The sequence below is a fragment of the Ascaphus truei genome, chromosome 15 (assembly GCF_040206685.1).
Source record: "Ascaphus truei isolate aAscTru1 chromosome 15, aAscTru1.hap1, whole genome shotgun sequence".
Classification (NCBI taxonomy): domain Eukaryota; kingdom Metazoa; phylum Chordata; class Amphibia; order Anura; family Ascaphidae; genus Ascaphus; species Ascaphus truei.
The window spans coordinates 7,117,886-7,134,124 of NC_134497.1; the positions used below are offsets into that span (position 1 = coordinate 7,117,886).

At 48.1% G+C, this 16,239-nt stretch overlaps 1 protein-coding gene across 1 annotated transcript in view; it reads left to right on the forward strand.

Moving 5' to 3' along the window:
* The window catches only part of OSBPL2 (oxysterol binding protein like 2), a 61,693-nt gene extending 50,680 nt beyond the window's left edge, over positions 1-11,013 (forward strand). Inside the window, 5 exon segments of the mRNA XM_075571416.1 lie at positions 1,933-2,056; positions 2,846-2,974; positions 5,202-5,325; positions 5,902-5,992; positions 6,751-11,013. Coding sequence (XP_075427531.1) covers positions 1,933-2,056; positions 2,846-2,974; positions 5,202-5,325; positions 5,902-5,992; positions 6,751-6,853 — 571 coding nt within the window. The 3' untranslated portion in view covers positions 6,854-11,013.
* Positions 11,014-16,239: the final 5,226 nt, after the last annotated feature.

Consider the following 16,239-nt stretch of genomic DNA (forward strand, 5'->3'; position numbering starts at 1 on the left):
CTTTTTTTTTCCTCTCTCTCTCTTTTTTTTCTCCTCTCTCTCTTTCTTTTTTTTCTCTCTCTCTCTTTCTCTCTCTCCTCTCTCTCTCTTTCTCTCTCTCTTTCTCTTTCTTTTTTCTCTCTCTCTCTCTCTCTTTTTCTCTCTCTCTCTTTCTTTTTCTCTCTCTTTCTTTCTCTTTCTTTTTTTTCTCTCTCTTTCTTTTTTTCTCTCTCTCTCTCTTTCTTTCTCTCTCTTTTTTTCTTTCTTTCTCTCTCTCTTTCTCTCTCTCTCTCTCTCTTTCTCTCTCTCTTTCTTTCTTTTTCTCTCTCTCTTTCTCTCTCTCTCAACTCTTTCTCTCAACTCTTTCTTTCTCTCTCTTTCTTTTTCTCTCTCTCTTTCTTTCTCTCTCTTTTTTTTCTTTCTCTCTCTCTTTCTCTCTCTCTCTTTCTCTCTCTCTTTCTTTCTTTTTCTCTCTCTCTCTTTTCAGGCTCTTCCATGTATAAATGCTAAGCAGTGTGTCCTGGCTCCCAATTCCAGCACAGATAAACGGATGTAGTAGTTTCCCCCCCCCCCCCCCCTCCTCCACTTGCCCGGACAGCTCTCGTGCTAATTTCCCCCCTGCTCCCCTTTGCCAGCGAGGGGACCGGGCGCCTCTGACAGGCCAAAATACATTTCAGTGCACAATGAATTAATTGGAGCAGTTGAACTTTCTCTCTTTGGAGAGCGCATCAATCTTGGTCACTGTCCTGTAATGAGCCCGTAGGAGGCAGTTTGGGAGGGAGACGCAGGAGAGGTTAGAGGCAGAGTGAAACTGGGCTAATGAGGGAGGAATTGGTGGTCAGAGCCGCCGAATGTATAATCGCCTTATTGTGTGTGTGTGTGTGTGTGTGTGTGTCCTTCAAACACCAAAATAGGTGATTTGTATTTTAATTGAAGGGGTTTTCTGCAGGGATTCTGCCTTTTATTGCTGCTGTAGCACTCGCAACACGTAAGGCCTCAATTATACCAAAAACGGCTGAGCCATCCGGTGACATCGCACGCCGGAACAACAAATGAAACGAAGCCAGGAAGAGCGCACATACCGAGCGCTACGTACTGCTGAGCGCTACGTACTGCTGAGCGCTACGTACTGCAGAGCGCTACGTACTGCTGAGCGCTACTTACTGCAGAGCGTTTGTCTCTTGAGAATATTTGAGATATTGTTATTTTTTTTTTTCACACTACGGCCACATCACGTGATTTGCACGGGCCCAATCACAGCGCATCTTCAGCAAACCAGGAAGGGATGAACTGCGCCCCGCCTCCCTGCAGCAGCGCTACAAATCCCTTCTGCACAGTGCACATGTAGCGCGGCTGCGATGACGTCACCGGGGTCGCTCTGCCGTTTCTGTATAATTAGGGCCTTTTAATACCCGCTGTTTCCTTCTGTGTTGAATACGACTGGGATGTGTATTACATGGCTTTGCAGCCGGCGTGGCATAAGAATGTGTGTGTTCTCTGGATAAAGAAAGAGGCTGTTGGGGAGTATTTCAAATAACTCGGCAGCACTTCAGCAGCACATGTAGTTCCCAAAGGAAGGGAATTTGGGAACAAGCAGTCGCTCTGGAGGTTGTGTGGGAGCGGGATCAGCATGAGAAAAACTTGTTGTTGTTTGTTTATTTTTTAAGAAGGGTAGTGGGAGCAAGGAGCAGAGACCCAGCAGAGTGGGTATGGACAGGATAACTATTATGCGTATGAAAAATAAAACCACACTTGCAGAACATATAATAAAAGTTTGGAAATGCAGCGTCCCAGAACTTGTGCTCGCTCGCGCCTGTCTCCTCTCTCCAGGAAGGCATTCGGGCACAAATTCTGTTACACGCGTGTTGTATGTTACCTGCAGAGGGATGGCGGGGTTTGTGCGATGTATGGTGTGTTTTTGTGATGACGATTATATATTTTTATTTTACGTAGCAAAAAGAAGCTGTGTGTGATCTACGGAAAGTGGACCGAGTGCTTGTGGTGTGTGGACCCCGCCACGTACGACGCCTACAAGAAAAGCGAGAAGAAAGGGGGGGAGCACAAAAAACCCAAACAGGTGAGGGAGGAGAGGTCGCGCTGATGTGACGAGCTGCCTGCCGTGGTGCGTCAGTAAAAAGCAGCGGTACCGTGTCGGGTTTCAGCAGAAACGTAACATGTTTAACTCCCACCCCCCCACTTTTTTTTTATTTTTGCCGGTTTTCTTGATCTCCCTTTTTCATGGCGACCGCCGATCTCATTTTTAAAATCCAGGTGACGCTTGGATACAAGTGTGTTCTTCCAGGTGTAAGAGCTGCGCTAAATAATCCTCTCGCGGATCTCAAGCACAGGGGTTGTTGTTGTTGTTGTTGTTGTTGTTTTTTTAAGATTGAAGTTACATTTTGTGTATCCTTTTGTATTGTTACATTTTGGTGACAGAGACAGTGACAGGTGTCAGAGGCGATGTGACGCTGGGGCGCTTGGTTAGTGGGGGTGGGGGGGTACACTTGGTTGGGGTGCCGGGGTGCTCCTGGCTGTCACATCCCCCTGGTTGTGCCTCACTGCTTTTATAATTACACTAAAAGAATAGAAAAGGAAAAGGCCAGTCAGACGGCATATCTATTTTGATTTGAAGAAGTGTAAACGGCATTGTTACTGCTCTCCCCCTCCCCCTTCCCACCTCCCCCCCTCCCCCTTCCCACCTCCCCCCTCTTGCATACACCCTTTTAATCACTTGTTATTCATCTGTAATCTGAGCAGGCCCCTCTGGCAGTAGCGGGGTTAATCTATACTGTGTTGTCACTCCCTGTGCGTCGCACACCGCAGGAAGCCTCTGCGTCACCCTGCCACAATGTTACTTTGTCTGCAGGGCGACGACGCGGTGAAGTCTGACAACGACGAGGCGGACGACATGCCAGAAGTCCAGGAGACGGTACAAGTGATCCCAGGCAGCAAACTGCTCTGGAGGATCATCAGCCGACCAGCAAACTCCATCCAGGTGAGCGTGAATGGCCGGCGGGTCCCGGGCAGGAGAGCTGCATGAGCCCACACCTTGGGTTTCCCCAGGACGGAGCTTCTACGCCATGAGGTCCGGCACTCGAGGGGAACCCATGACGTACTAGCTACTACGTCATAATCTACCTGCTCGGTTTCTGTAGGGGAGATTTGCATCATCGGTGAGGGAGCCATCAAGTGTGCCCGGCGCTCCAAGGCGTGAGGATAGGGAGCAGAGATTGTAAATGTAGTGGGTGTTGGTTGGTAAAGAGCTGACACTCTGTTATTGTAACATTGTAACCCTACAAGGGCTTGGTTTGTGTCAACATATTTCAGTAGGACTTTGGATGCAGAAACCGCAGATAAGGATGAATCTGAGACAGGGGGCGAGGAAATATGTCTTCTTAACCCCCAGTGGGCCGGGTGTGTCTGCATCCAGAGTCGCAATGGATTGGTTATTGCTAATAGGCGAGCGTTCATCTCCGACACGGCTACCTCTACCATGCAATGTTTTACCAGAGTTAAATACTTAGCGGTTTGTCGTCTCTTCAGTAAGGAGCGTTCGGTTAAACGCTTTGGCCAACGCGTTTTGAGCCTGCAGCCTCACTAAGGCATGACCCGGTTGAAGGTCCTAAAACTATCTGGAAATATTCTCATTTACCTCTGTAATGGAGGAGAGATGTCGCAGTAGACAAGTCTTCCACAGGTGCATGTACAGTAAACACCTGCTACATACAAAGTGGGGAGGATTTCACAGGCAGTGTTAGGACCTGCATACTGGTCCTGCCGTGACGTGGCTGCATACTGGTCGTGCCGTGACGTGGCTGCATACTGGTCGTGCCGTGACGTGGCTGCATACTGGTCATGCCGTGACGTGGCTGCATACTGGTCCTGCCGTGACGTGGCTGCATACTGGTCGTGCCGTGACGTGGCTGCATACTGGTCGTGCCGTGACGTGGCTGCATACTGGTCGTGCCGTGGCTGCATACTGGTCGTGCCGTGGCTGCATACTGGTCATGCTGTGGCTGCATACTGGTCATGCCGTGACGTGGCTGCATACTGGTCATGTCGTGCCGTGGCTGCATACTGGTCGTGCCGTGGCTGCATACTGGTCATGCCGTGACGTGGCTGCATACTGGTCGTGACGTGGCTGCATACTGGTCGTGCCGTGACGTGGCTGCATACTGGTCGTGGCCGTGACGTGGCTGTATACTGGTCGTGCCGTGCCGTGCCGTGCCGTGGCTGCATAATGGTCGTGCCGTGGTTGCATACTGGTCGTGCCGTGGCTGAATACTGGCCGTGCCGTGTCGTGGCTGCATACTGGTCGTGCCGTGGCTGCATACTGGTCATGCTGTGCCGTGGCTGCATACTGGTCGTGCCGTGCCGTGCCGTGGCTGCATACTGGTCGTGCCGTGGCTGCATACTGGTCGTGACGTGGCTGCATACTGGTCATGCCCACAACTATTTACAGTACACTGGAAAACTGGGGTTACCCTATAAACTTAAAAGCAGGGACCTCACTAAAGAGATTTCCTCTCTTTCTTTCTTCCTGCAGTGTCCTCTGCAGCCTCTCCCAGTTACTCACAGCTTCTTTCCAGCTGCCTCTGCTAAAGAACTCTGAGCTAACGCTTATCTGATCTAGCTTTGTGTCTCCCTCCCCCCAGGTGTTTGCAATATGATCCAGCCCCTGATTGGTGGGTGGAAATGCAACAACAAACACCGTTATGTGCAAAGTGTTAATTGGGAAGGTCACAGACCACTTGGCAACATTCCAGCTGAAAACAAAACACACACACACACACACACACACACACACACACACACACATGTTTTAAGTTATGGTGGTTGAAAAAGGCAACAAGAAACCTCCACCGTATTGCATATAGCAAATAAAAAGATCACTTGTGAGCACATTCACATGTCTTAGGCAGGTCTGCAACCCTGCCTTTCACCATTATCACCCAGCATACAGTGTTTCCACTGCAGCAAGGGATTCTGGGAAATGACATGCAAATGAGCACACACCTGCCCAAGACATGTGATCTTTTTATTTTATATATATATATACATACATACACACATACACACACACACACACACACACACACACACACACACACACACACACACACACACACACACACACCACCATCCTGACAGGTAATGGCAGGCTTGACCTTTTATTAAGGTCACATTTACTCCTCCCGTCACACTGACTCTTTATCCACCAGATGTACAACTTCACCAACTTCGCCGTGACTCTTAACGAGCTGGACAAAGACCTCGCAGTCACGCTGGCTCCGACTGACTGCCGCCTGCGACCGGACATCCGAAGCATGGAAAACGGGGATCTAGGTGAGCAACGGTTTTATACAAGTGTTTGTTTTTTATATAGCTCTGGCGATTGGAATTTGGGGTCTCTGTGGTGTACGAGGTTCAGTGAAACTTCTGCAGATATTGCATTTTAAAAGAGGACTTTCCCCGTAAGACGTGTGGCCGCCCTCTAACTTCCTGTTGGGAAGCACATGGCCACTTCCCAATTTGTGATGGAGCCAATCACTGTGATGTTGTTGATCGCCATTACTGACAGGGATCCCCCCACCCGTGGAGTCAGTGCTGACAGCAATGTAATAGGGTTCTTTAGAGTAGTTCCTGATGCACAAAAAGAGGTTTAATGATCTTGCATACACAAGATTGTGGATTTAGTTCCTACTGACCCTGTTTGAGCTTATGAATGTATCCCTTTATCTCACGTGCTTCCTATTCCCACCATGCAATTGAGTAGTAGTAGTATCTGTGTACGTTTTCTGTCCCCGTTGGCCATAAATGTGCACCGAGCGGTATCTGTAATGGGGTGTGGGGTTGAGCTGGGGCAGTTGGACCGGTTCCACAGCGGGTGTCCTGTAACGTGTGCGACTTGGGCTCTTTCAGACCAGGCCAGCAAAGAGAAGGAGCGGTTAGAGGAGAAACAGAGAGCAGCCCGCAGGGAACGGGCCAGGATCAGCGATGAGTGGAGAACAAGGTACTATACTGGGCAACCATCTGCAGGACAATCTACACACCTCAACATTGTACACCTGCAACTAAGGAGTTTGGCATTTAATGTGTGTGTGTGTGTTATAGCTATACATATACATGTATACACACACATACGACTGGATTCCAAAGGCTATCAAAATACCAAGTCGACGACCAAAAGTAAGATGGGAGGATGCCATGAGAAAATGTGTTGGAGTGACGTGGGGAAGAGAGGCTGTGACTGCAGGACCTGGGAGATCACTGGGGAGGCTTCATCCAGCAGTGGGGAGACACGGGCTGGAGACGATGGGATGAGGGAATGTGTGGGAGCGACGTGGGGAAGAGAGGCTGTAACCGCAGGACCTGGGAGATCACTGGGGAGGCTTCATCCAGCAGTGGGGAGACACGGGCTGGAGAGGATGGGATGAGGGAATGTGTGGGAGCGACGTGGAGAAGAGAGGCTGTAACCGCAGGACCTGGGAGATCACTGGGGAGGCTTCATCCAGCAGTGGGGAGGCACGGGCTGGGGAGGATGGGGATATATACACACACGTGTGTGTCTTAAGAAATGTATAGTAATATGTAGCTGTATAGGTTGAAAAAAAGACATTGCGTTCACGCTAATTTCTATCTTTGAGAGATTCTCATGGTCTATTTAGTTATATCTATGTTTATGTGTATTTCTATGCGCAAGTGTACACATTCTCTCGTCTGTCGCATGCTTCACGTCTCTTCCTAAAGCCTCTCTTGCTTCTCTTGTAGATGGTTTCAGCAAGGCAGTAACCCGCACAACAGGACTTCTGACTGGCTCTATACAGGAAGATACTTTGATAGAAATTTCACAGACTGTCCAGATATTTATTGACCCCCGAGGACCTTGTTACGTCTCCAGATCTGGACATCACATTGGCCATTTGCACCGGAGCTCCTGCTCACTAACTGTGACTACAGCAGCGGGAAAGTGGGATAATCGCAACTTTCTTTTCTTTCTTTTTTTTGTAAAGTTTTAAAGAAAATTAGCCATTGTTCAGCAATCAGGGATTTAATTTGTTTTGGTTGCCAAATATTAAAAGGAGAAAGTGAGTGTGAGTGTGTGTATGGGCGTGTACACACTCACTCACACATTTGAACATAGAGATGTCTTTTTACCCGTTTGCTGCCATTTGTCTCCTGAAAACTCACCCGAGATAATCATGCTTAAACTAGATTTCTTTGGGGGTTAAAACCTGTCCTGATTTTACTGATCTAGTTACACGTGTGAAGGAGTCGCAGTGGATAATGTATCCCAGGGGTGTGCAAACCGGGGTGTGTGGGATTTTCTGCCGGGGGTGGGGGGGGGGGCAGTTACAGAGGTCCTGCGCTGTCCCGCAAGGCATTTAAATTAAGTGCCGGGGGACAGGGCGAGGCCTCTGTAACTTTCTCCTACCTTGTCTTCGGCGACGCGTCACCATGGTAACCCGGCGTCAGATGACGCCGCGGGTCATGTTGCCATGGCGGGGGGGGGGGGGGGGGTATGAGCAGGGGAGGAGAGCAGGCGGGGGGGGAAACTTTGCGCAACCCTGATGTATCTGTCGCTTTTCTCTGCCCTGGTAAGCCAGGGCAGGTTTCAGCATGATGTGGATGTGGCCCAGATTGACCTAAGCCGTAGAGCATCTCGTGAATGGGCTATATAAGGGGGCTTTAAGGCTTGTGAACCAGTTGTACCGTGATGGCAAATTGAACCCCTTTGCAGCCGGAGGTGGTTAACAAGAGCAGAGATTCCCGTCTCATCACAAGGGGGGTTCTCTCGTCGGGAAAGCATTTCCGAAACCTACAAGTTTTGAGGTCTGTCCCAGACTCCCTTTTTGTCTTTTGCGTTTCACTGGGATGTGAGCTCTGCATGTCATCTAGCGCCATGTTTGCTAAACAGTGCTGTATCATAAGACGCCTTGCAACCCACTCCAGTGGATCAGTGCCCGGTGTCATAGAACCGGTGCAGAAATCCGGCTTTAGTCTGGATAGAACACGCACGGCTTCCCCTTCATGGCAAAACGTCTTCATTTTTTTTTGTCGCAGAGACCAGAAGTGCATGGGTGTAATCCCACAGGTCCTTACAGAGCAGCACACTTCTTATTTCAAATATTTGCTTTCCACTTCTTTGTCTACAGAACAAATTATCAATTCATTCTCCATCCCTTCTGTATTTGTATTCTGAATAGAACATTACTTTTAAAAGTAGTGTGCAAGGGACATTGTCGCCAAGTTTAAATGGTTGTGCTCTGGCGCCAAGAAGCAAAATGGCACCATCATTTATGGCTTTGGGTCACAGCACAGGGGTCCTTTTGTCTGCGTAATTAAATGAAGATGTTTTTACATTCGAGTTGTGTGTTTTGTGATGCTGCACACGGCACAGTAACACCCCTCGGTACCATCTTTCCATGCCTGTGTCATTATACTTCTGCTCTGCACACTTGTTCTGTCAACCCGGTTTAATTATGCATCGTCACCACTGGATAACATTACTGATGGAGGCTACAGGTGTGCAGAGATACTCTGCGTCATTATACAGGGCAGTGTTCATCTTCCCAATCAAGCAATGCCCTTTACTCCTCCTCGACACTTTCCTTTTATTTGTGCCTCTTGCGCGGAGTTTGTGCAGGAAAGTGTGTGTGTGTGTGTGTGTGTGTGTATGTATGTGTGCGTGCAGCACCCCAAGGGTGACGCTGGGTGACCGTGGGTCATAAAGTATATCATGAAACCACAACCACCCAATAATCCTGTGTGTGTGTGTGTGTGTGTGTGTGTGTTTCACAGTACGTTGCGGGCCCCTCGAGCGCTGAACTAATTAGGATCCTAATTTGGGTACTTGGTTTTATTGAATGAAATTAAACCAGTTAAATGTTCTAATCCCTGGCAGCGGGAGATTGATTATTCTGTGACCCCTCCCCCTGCGGCTGGAAATGCATCTGGAGTTTGTAAGGTTTCAATCTTTTCTTTCTCTCCCAGCCAGAGAATCCCATTCTGTTTGGGTATTGGAAGGTTATGGCTTTCTAATAAAGTTCTGTGTACTTTTAAACTCTAAAGGTGTGCGCAGGGCAGTGTGTGTGCGTACGCAGGGCAGTGTGTGTGTGTGTGTGTGTGCAGGGCAGTGTGCACTGCAAGACAGGCCCTGGGGATGATGCATCTTTGAAGTGGAACGTAACCTCAGATAGTGCCACATGGGCTGCTACGTTGTCATTTTTATTTACCTAACCCGCCCTGCGTGGCCAGGGAGGGGTCGGGAAACACTGCGAAGCAGTAGGTAGCGAAGTCGTTACAGCAGAGCCACAGCACATAGGAAAAGCAAGGACAAATAAAGACATACATTCATTCATACAGCAGCCGTGAGATCCCCTCATCCCTGACACGTGTAAAGCAAAGGAACACGGCTTGTTTTTAAATCATATCAGCTTTTTTATTTCCATGACATCCCTGGTAGCAATCTTCCCCTAACTCATGTTTTAGATGACGTTCTCTGTTATTATTCGCCGCTCTTAACCCTTTCTGGCTTGGTTTGGTAACCAGCAGATGCTTTGTCCTAATCCACATCCGAAACCTACATCCCCCTTCGTCGTGCCGAGCGGTGACGGTGCACAAGTCACATTGGAAGTTTGTAGTGTCACCTACAGCTAGTTCTAGGCTCGTGGTTGTCAGCCTGTGGCTCCTGTGATTCCGTGGGGTGTCACGGGGAGGGGGGGGGGAATTCCAGAAGACAAATTTGGGAAATGGCAGATATTTTATTTGAGAGCCACTGTTTTACTTTTGCTGTATTCTATTTTTAATAACCAACATTCAGTGAAACGACCTCTAACTATTCTGTAAGAGAAACAGATATTGTAATATTATGAGTGATAGAAAATGTAACTATTAAAAAGGACAAATACACTGTCACAGTGCCCTGTATTTGTAAGGTACAGCAATGTTTTTATATAGTCTGCGGCTCTGAAAGATCCTTTAATCCCTGTAGTGAGTGCTAAGTGCTTTTCTTGTTCTGCAGTGACCTGGGTTAGAGGATTCTGCCGTTTTGAACAGGTTGAAAATCGGCTCGTTATAAATTTGCAGCAAAAGCGTTCTGACCTCCCATCCCCTCACCTCTTTCTCCCCCCACCCCCCTCCGCTCCCAGCTCTCACCCCTTCCCACCTCTTCCCCCTTCCCACCTCTTCCCCTCTCTTGCCAGCGCCAACAGCAGGCACTTTGGTATTCAGGATGTGTTTGACGCGGTCACCCTACTGGCCTAAAGTCCTTTAACTCCTGTGAGATGCTAGGACCACAATAAGCTGCTGGAAAGTGGCGGTGCGGCCTTGTTGCTGCCGCAGGGGCCTGAGACGCATTGCTTGGCAGGTTCTACTTCTTTTTTTTCTTTTCTTCCAGTGGCCATGAAAGGGTCAACCCAACGGGTCACCAATTGTGCCGGACAATGCAAATCTCGGCAGCGGTCACCGTCGCCCAAAGACTTTGCCAGGGCCCGGTATTTTCTTGCTTCCGCTGCCCACGTTTTGATTTCAAGCGGTTTGCAAAGTGTTCGGCTATATATGAATATATATCTAGATATCTCTCCAATGCATAGAAGGGGACACTTATTCTCTACGTTTCAAACGTAGAGAATAAATGTCACTATATATGCATTAGAGTGCCTGCCCCGTTTTTTTTTTCCTCGCCTACGTGTCCTGTTCTCATGCCGTGTGACCAGTCTCCTAATTTATATGTCCTGTATAAACACTACATTCTGCTGAGAAGCTCGCACATCTCGCTTCTTTGTTTTGTGTGGAAGATCTAAAGAAAATAAAAAAAATTATATATATATATCTATATTTACATGGTTTGGATGGACTGTAATAAAGCAATATTTAAATGATGTAAAGCCAATTGATTTTAATACAGAGTGTTTGTTTTTTATAGCATGGGACAAAACGTGTTTTATGTCCAGAAACGGGGTGCAGTCCGATATAAATATTTAGCGCCTGCAGTTTTACACGCAGGGTTTATTAAAGATGGCTGTGATTTTATACATTTCTCAGAACTGCTTCTTCGCTGGTCCGTGGATCTGTGTCCGAATCATTGCAGCTTCTGTCACACACACTCTCTGCAGTAATATGTGTCGTGTATTCCACTGCATGAGCCACACATGTAACAAGCAGTGTACTTTAAGCCAGGGCTGTTCAACTGGCAGCCGGTGGGCCAAATGGGCACCACGGGGGGACCTTGATGGGGGGTGGGGACCAGCGAGGGGCCCTTGAAGGGGGGTGGGGCCCTGCGAGGGGACCTTGATGGGGGGGTGGGGCCCTGCGAGGGGACCTTGATGGGGGGTGGGGCCCTGCGAGGGGACCTTGATGGGGGGTGGGGCCCTGCGAGGGGACCTTGATGGGGGGTGGGGCCCTGCGAGGGGACCTTGATGGGGGGTGGGGCCCTGCGAGGGGACCTTGATGGGGGGTGGGGCCCTGCGAGGGGACCTTGATGGGGGGTGGGGCCCTGCGAGGGGACCTTGATGGGGGGTGGGGCCCTGCGAGGGGACCTTGATGGGGGGTGGGGCCCTGCGAGGGGACCTTGACGGAGGGTGGGGCCCTGCGAGGGGACCTTGACGGGGGGTGGGGCCCAGCGAGGGGACCTTGACGGGGGGTGGGGCCCTGCGAGGGGACCTTGATGGGGGGTGGGGCCCAGCGAGGGGACCTTGATGGGGGGTGGGGCCCAGCGAGGGGACCTCCTGCCAATTTAACTCTAGTTGCTTAGGCAGCTCTGTGCAGCTTTGCACATTGTAACTGACTTGTATGTTCAAAGTAATGTAATATAATATGGTGCAGATGTTAGAAACGATTACAAAATGTTAAAATGGAATGATTTTTACTTCTTTTTTTTAATGTGTCTATAATTACATTACATTACGTTTCTGGCCCTTCTCTTCCTTAAATGTTTTGTGATCTGGTCCCGTTTGGAGAACTAGTGGAAGATCCCTGCTTTAGGGTATGGGCTGCATGCCTAGAAAACTATTAAACATTGTTGGGTTGCAGTTCCACTATCAATGTATATTCCCCTGTTCATCGGTCACGGCGGTGACACGTAAGGGCGGCTCTGCCCATCAGTCCCGAGCAGGGCAGAAAGCGTTTGCAGGTGTGCTATATACGGCTGCTCCTCTCACCTGCAGAGCCCATTTCTGTCCTCGGCAGTGCAGGTTTGTTATTTGGTTGCTCACTCCAGGACTAGAAGGGTAGTTCAGCCGGGCGGATGAGTTTTCTCTCAGCCTCTACTCCGCTGTCGCGTCACGAGACGGCTATCCGCAGGTGGCCACGGTGGACCGCAGAGGCGTTTCAACAGCGCAGCGGGGGATAAACCCCACGTGGAAAAGTGTGCGCATGCACAGTTGCGCTAAAACGCTAGTGCGCTAAACCAGATGCAAGTTGAGAATTGGTAGTGATTGCCAGGGGTTTAACGGAGGCTTGTGGGGACTATATATAGTATCTAGCTAAGAGCAGCAGAGAGCTCTGATGGAGACGAAGTGTATACTGCAGCTATGGAGACCAATACAGCCAAGGGGTCGTTGCCAACTTAGAAGTTGCTGTGTTTTTATGTTATGCAGTACCTCCATGGGACTTACAGAAGAGGGAACATCAACGTTCTCCGTGGTAGCTTTGCATCACAAGAAGCAACAGATCTGTGCAGCATGAGAGGGGAAGGAGTTGTGAAGACTGCCTTTAAAATCTGCAGCAGTTTCGGCTCCCGATCAAATGAATACCTTTTTCCAGTGGATGAAGGACACTGTGTCGCAGACAGTGGAGACGGTACTAGTATTGCAGGCAAATAAGGGACCTTTGAAAAGGATAACATCGCAGACAAGTCTGTACAGACGAGGTTCTTCATTAGAGGAACCGGAGGTACATATAATCTGAGGAGGAGCGTTTGGACTCCTTTTGGATCCAGAAGATACACTGTTTGACATGGAGTTAATAGCGCCGTTAATGAAGGCAGTACGAGAGGCATTGGGATTCTTCTCCCGGGTCCTCCATTTCCAAAGGGGTGGACTGTTGAGAGAGACGCAGACGAAAATATGGTTCCTCTCCATAAGGCATAAGGATATGATGGAACCAGAGAGGATCCAGCCAGACATGGGTTATTTCCCCCCCCCCCCAGAACATTTTATAAGATGTATCCCTTTTCAGCTGAAGGTGCGCAGACTTGGGAGACCACCAAAGGTTAATGCGGAGGTTTACCAGGGGAACGACGCCCGGGAAGATGACGCCATCTCATTGAAAGAAGGAGTGGAGAGGAGACTTGAAACCGTCCTGAGGAAGTCCTTTGTAACAACGGGGGCGGCATGTAAACTTGTAGTTGCCACGGTCTCCGTATCAGGGTTGCAAATATTGATGCGCTGGAAAAGGGGTTCGCTTTGATAAAACTAGCCATAGGTTATGCGGCAGAAGCATCTTTTGACGCAGTTCAACTAACATCAAGATCCATGGCTTTATTAGTAGCCGCTGGGAGAGCCCTATAGTTGAGGCCATAGAAGGTTGGACGCGGCCTCTAAGAATAAGTTATGTATGTTACCCTTCAAAGGGCAATTCCTGTTTGGAAAGAGATGTGGACAATATATAATCTTGTCAAGAGGAAAAAGTTATTTCCTTCCACAGGAGAGGAGATTCAAACACCCCTACTACTCGGGATACTAGCCTGATAAGATCTGGCCTCAGGATGAATTGCAATCGGCCGGGAAGACCTTATTCAAGACAGACTGCTGTCTGTTTCGGGGCTCCAGAGGTAAAAGAGCATAATTTAGAGGAAGACCCTTCTGAAATGAGGCGAGTCCAACAGTTCCCAGTAGGAGGAAGAGTGGCTTCATTCAGGACAGTTTGGGATCCAACGATAATGAAACTGGGGGGTCCTTCAACTTCTTACCACATGGAGTTCTGTTATGGGCCAAAAACAGATGTTTACTATCGAGTCCCTCAAAAAGCAGAGATGAGATGCTTTATAAGGCAAACATTAAGGAATTCACAACAGAACAAGGTGATTGTAAAAGTTCCATAGATGGAAAGGAAAAAAGGTGGATACTCAACACTTTTCCTAGTAAAGACTACCTCTGGGGTGTCCAGAGTGGTCTTGGGTCAATTCATTCCTAAGGGTAACAATTTAAGATGGAGTCCCTAAGATCTATTATACAGACAATACAAAAGGGTTAGCTTCCATAGATCTCAAAGATGCATTTTTACACATAGCTGTGACAAGACCGCATCAAGGGTTAAGATTTGCAGTAGAAAACACTTAAATACAATACAAGCCAGACACAGCCTCACCTTTCGGACCAGCTATGTTCCCCAAGGGCATTTATGAAGGTGCTGATTCCATTGAGCAGAAGCAAGAAAGGATTGAATGAGCCTTTTGGGAAAGATGACGGTTACACTTCAGATAGTAAGATGGACGAGATTTATTGAGGCCATATATTACAGCACAATTTCCTAAGTCACTGGAATGGAGATTCAAAAGACTTGCGACGAGAGATCTCATTGAATCAGGGCACCAGATGAGTGATGATCAACCTATTCCCCGGTACACACACCGTGAGGCTCACTTCCGCGTCTCATTCAGGAATGAGGTTCCTGAAGAAGTCGTACCGACGAAACGCGTTGAATCAGTGTTCATCCATTGCACATTCGCGACGCGGAGTCCTAGCAGCCGGAGACCTTCCTACACAGCCTTTCCGCCCTCAACTTCACTCAGCCGGAAGTGACGTAGATGAGAGCCGAGACGCGGAAGTGAGCCTCACAGTGTGTGTACCGGTGAATAGGTTGAACATCAGTCGGGATTTCGTACCACGAACTGCCAATATGTACTGAATGTGAGTGTACATCTGTATGCTTTTATTGTCATTTGAATACAATTTGAGATATACTGCGCAATTCGTATTTTTTTCATTATTTCCTGGGCATACCAACCAAGGATGGAAAGAAAGGATTACCAAAGGGGTTTACACATGTGGAGTTCCTGAGAGAGGAGTATCTCTGTACTGCTTTAATGAAAAGGAGGAAAGTGTGAGTGGAATATTTTTCACTTATTTAGTATCCATTCGGGTTGAAATCGTACTACACCATGCTGTCTCTGTTGTTTTCTTTCATGACGGTGACGCGAACGCTGGCGCTCCCCTGAACTTTTGAAGAATTTTGGGATCCAACAGACTAAGAGAACAGTCTTTTGAAAAGGGGTTTGAGTATCTTTTCAATTAGCACCTTACACAGGGTGGTGGATTTAATTAATGATAATATATTCACTAATTGATCACAGTTCAAAATATTGTATTTTTGTCACTTTATTATATTATAAATGATATTTTACATTTTAAATTATAGGACACTATTCACTAAGTAAGCGCCGTTACAATGAATTGTTTTTGACTTAGAAATGGCTGATATAGTGAATATTCTGAGATAGCCCGGCCCCAATTATTTAATCTGCAAATTACTCCAACATGTTCTCTGTGTGTCTGTAAAATGTCACTGTGCTTGTCAGTAGTTACGTTTTCGGGCTTGAGTATGACAAGTTGTGGGACGTCCTAAATCCCGAAAGAACCATTAAAATTCCATGTACATTGCTTTGTGCTTCCTCTGCTCTAATACTGTATAGGGCTGAAGGATGACTGGGCCGAGACGTGTCAAGACATGGTTTTACTTTGCAAACCTTCACCTAAATCGAATGGGTTCCATTGATTTTTTATCTACAGTATAGCAATAAAACAGAGTACAGACCATTCCATGGAAGTTAATTGGGAAACGTCGGTGTCGGCGAGTTCTTCGGAGAGAGGCTGCTTGGTACAATCCGCGTGGAAGTCTCTGAACCATCATTCCCCCTCCCTTTTACTGTCAAAATGAGAACATTGCTTCAGACTTCAGCAGAGTGAACATCTTTTGACAAATGAACAGAACTTGAGTTTCTTGTGCGTGATGCGAGACGGAAAAAAAAAAGGATTGGTTTATTCTGGTGGCAGCTCAGGTGGTTTATAAAATACCCTACAGGTCCTGAACATACGTTATGTAAGTTATGGTGGGTAAAAAAAAGAGAGACAGAAACCCTCCATCGTCCAGCAAATCAAGATACTACGTAGTGAGCACATTTAGGTCTCAAGACAGGTCTACAACCCTGCAGTTCCCCCATTATCTCTTGGCCTACAGTGCTTCCACTGCAGCCAAGGATTCTGGGAAGAGATATGCAAATGAGCGCACACTGCTAGCCAGACTGCCACCGAGCTTTAC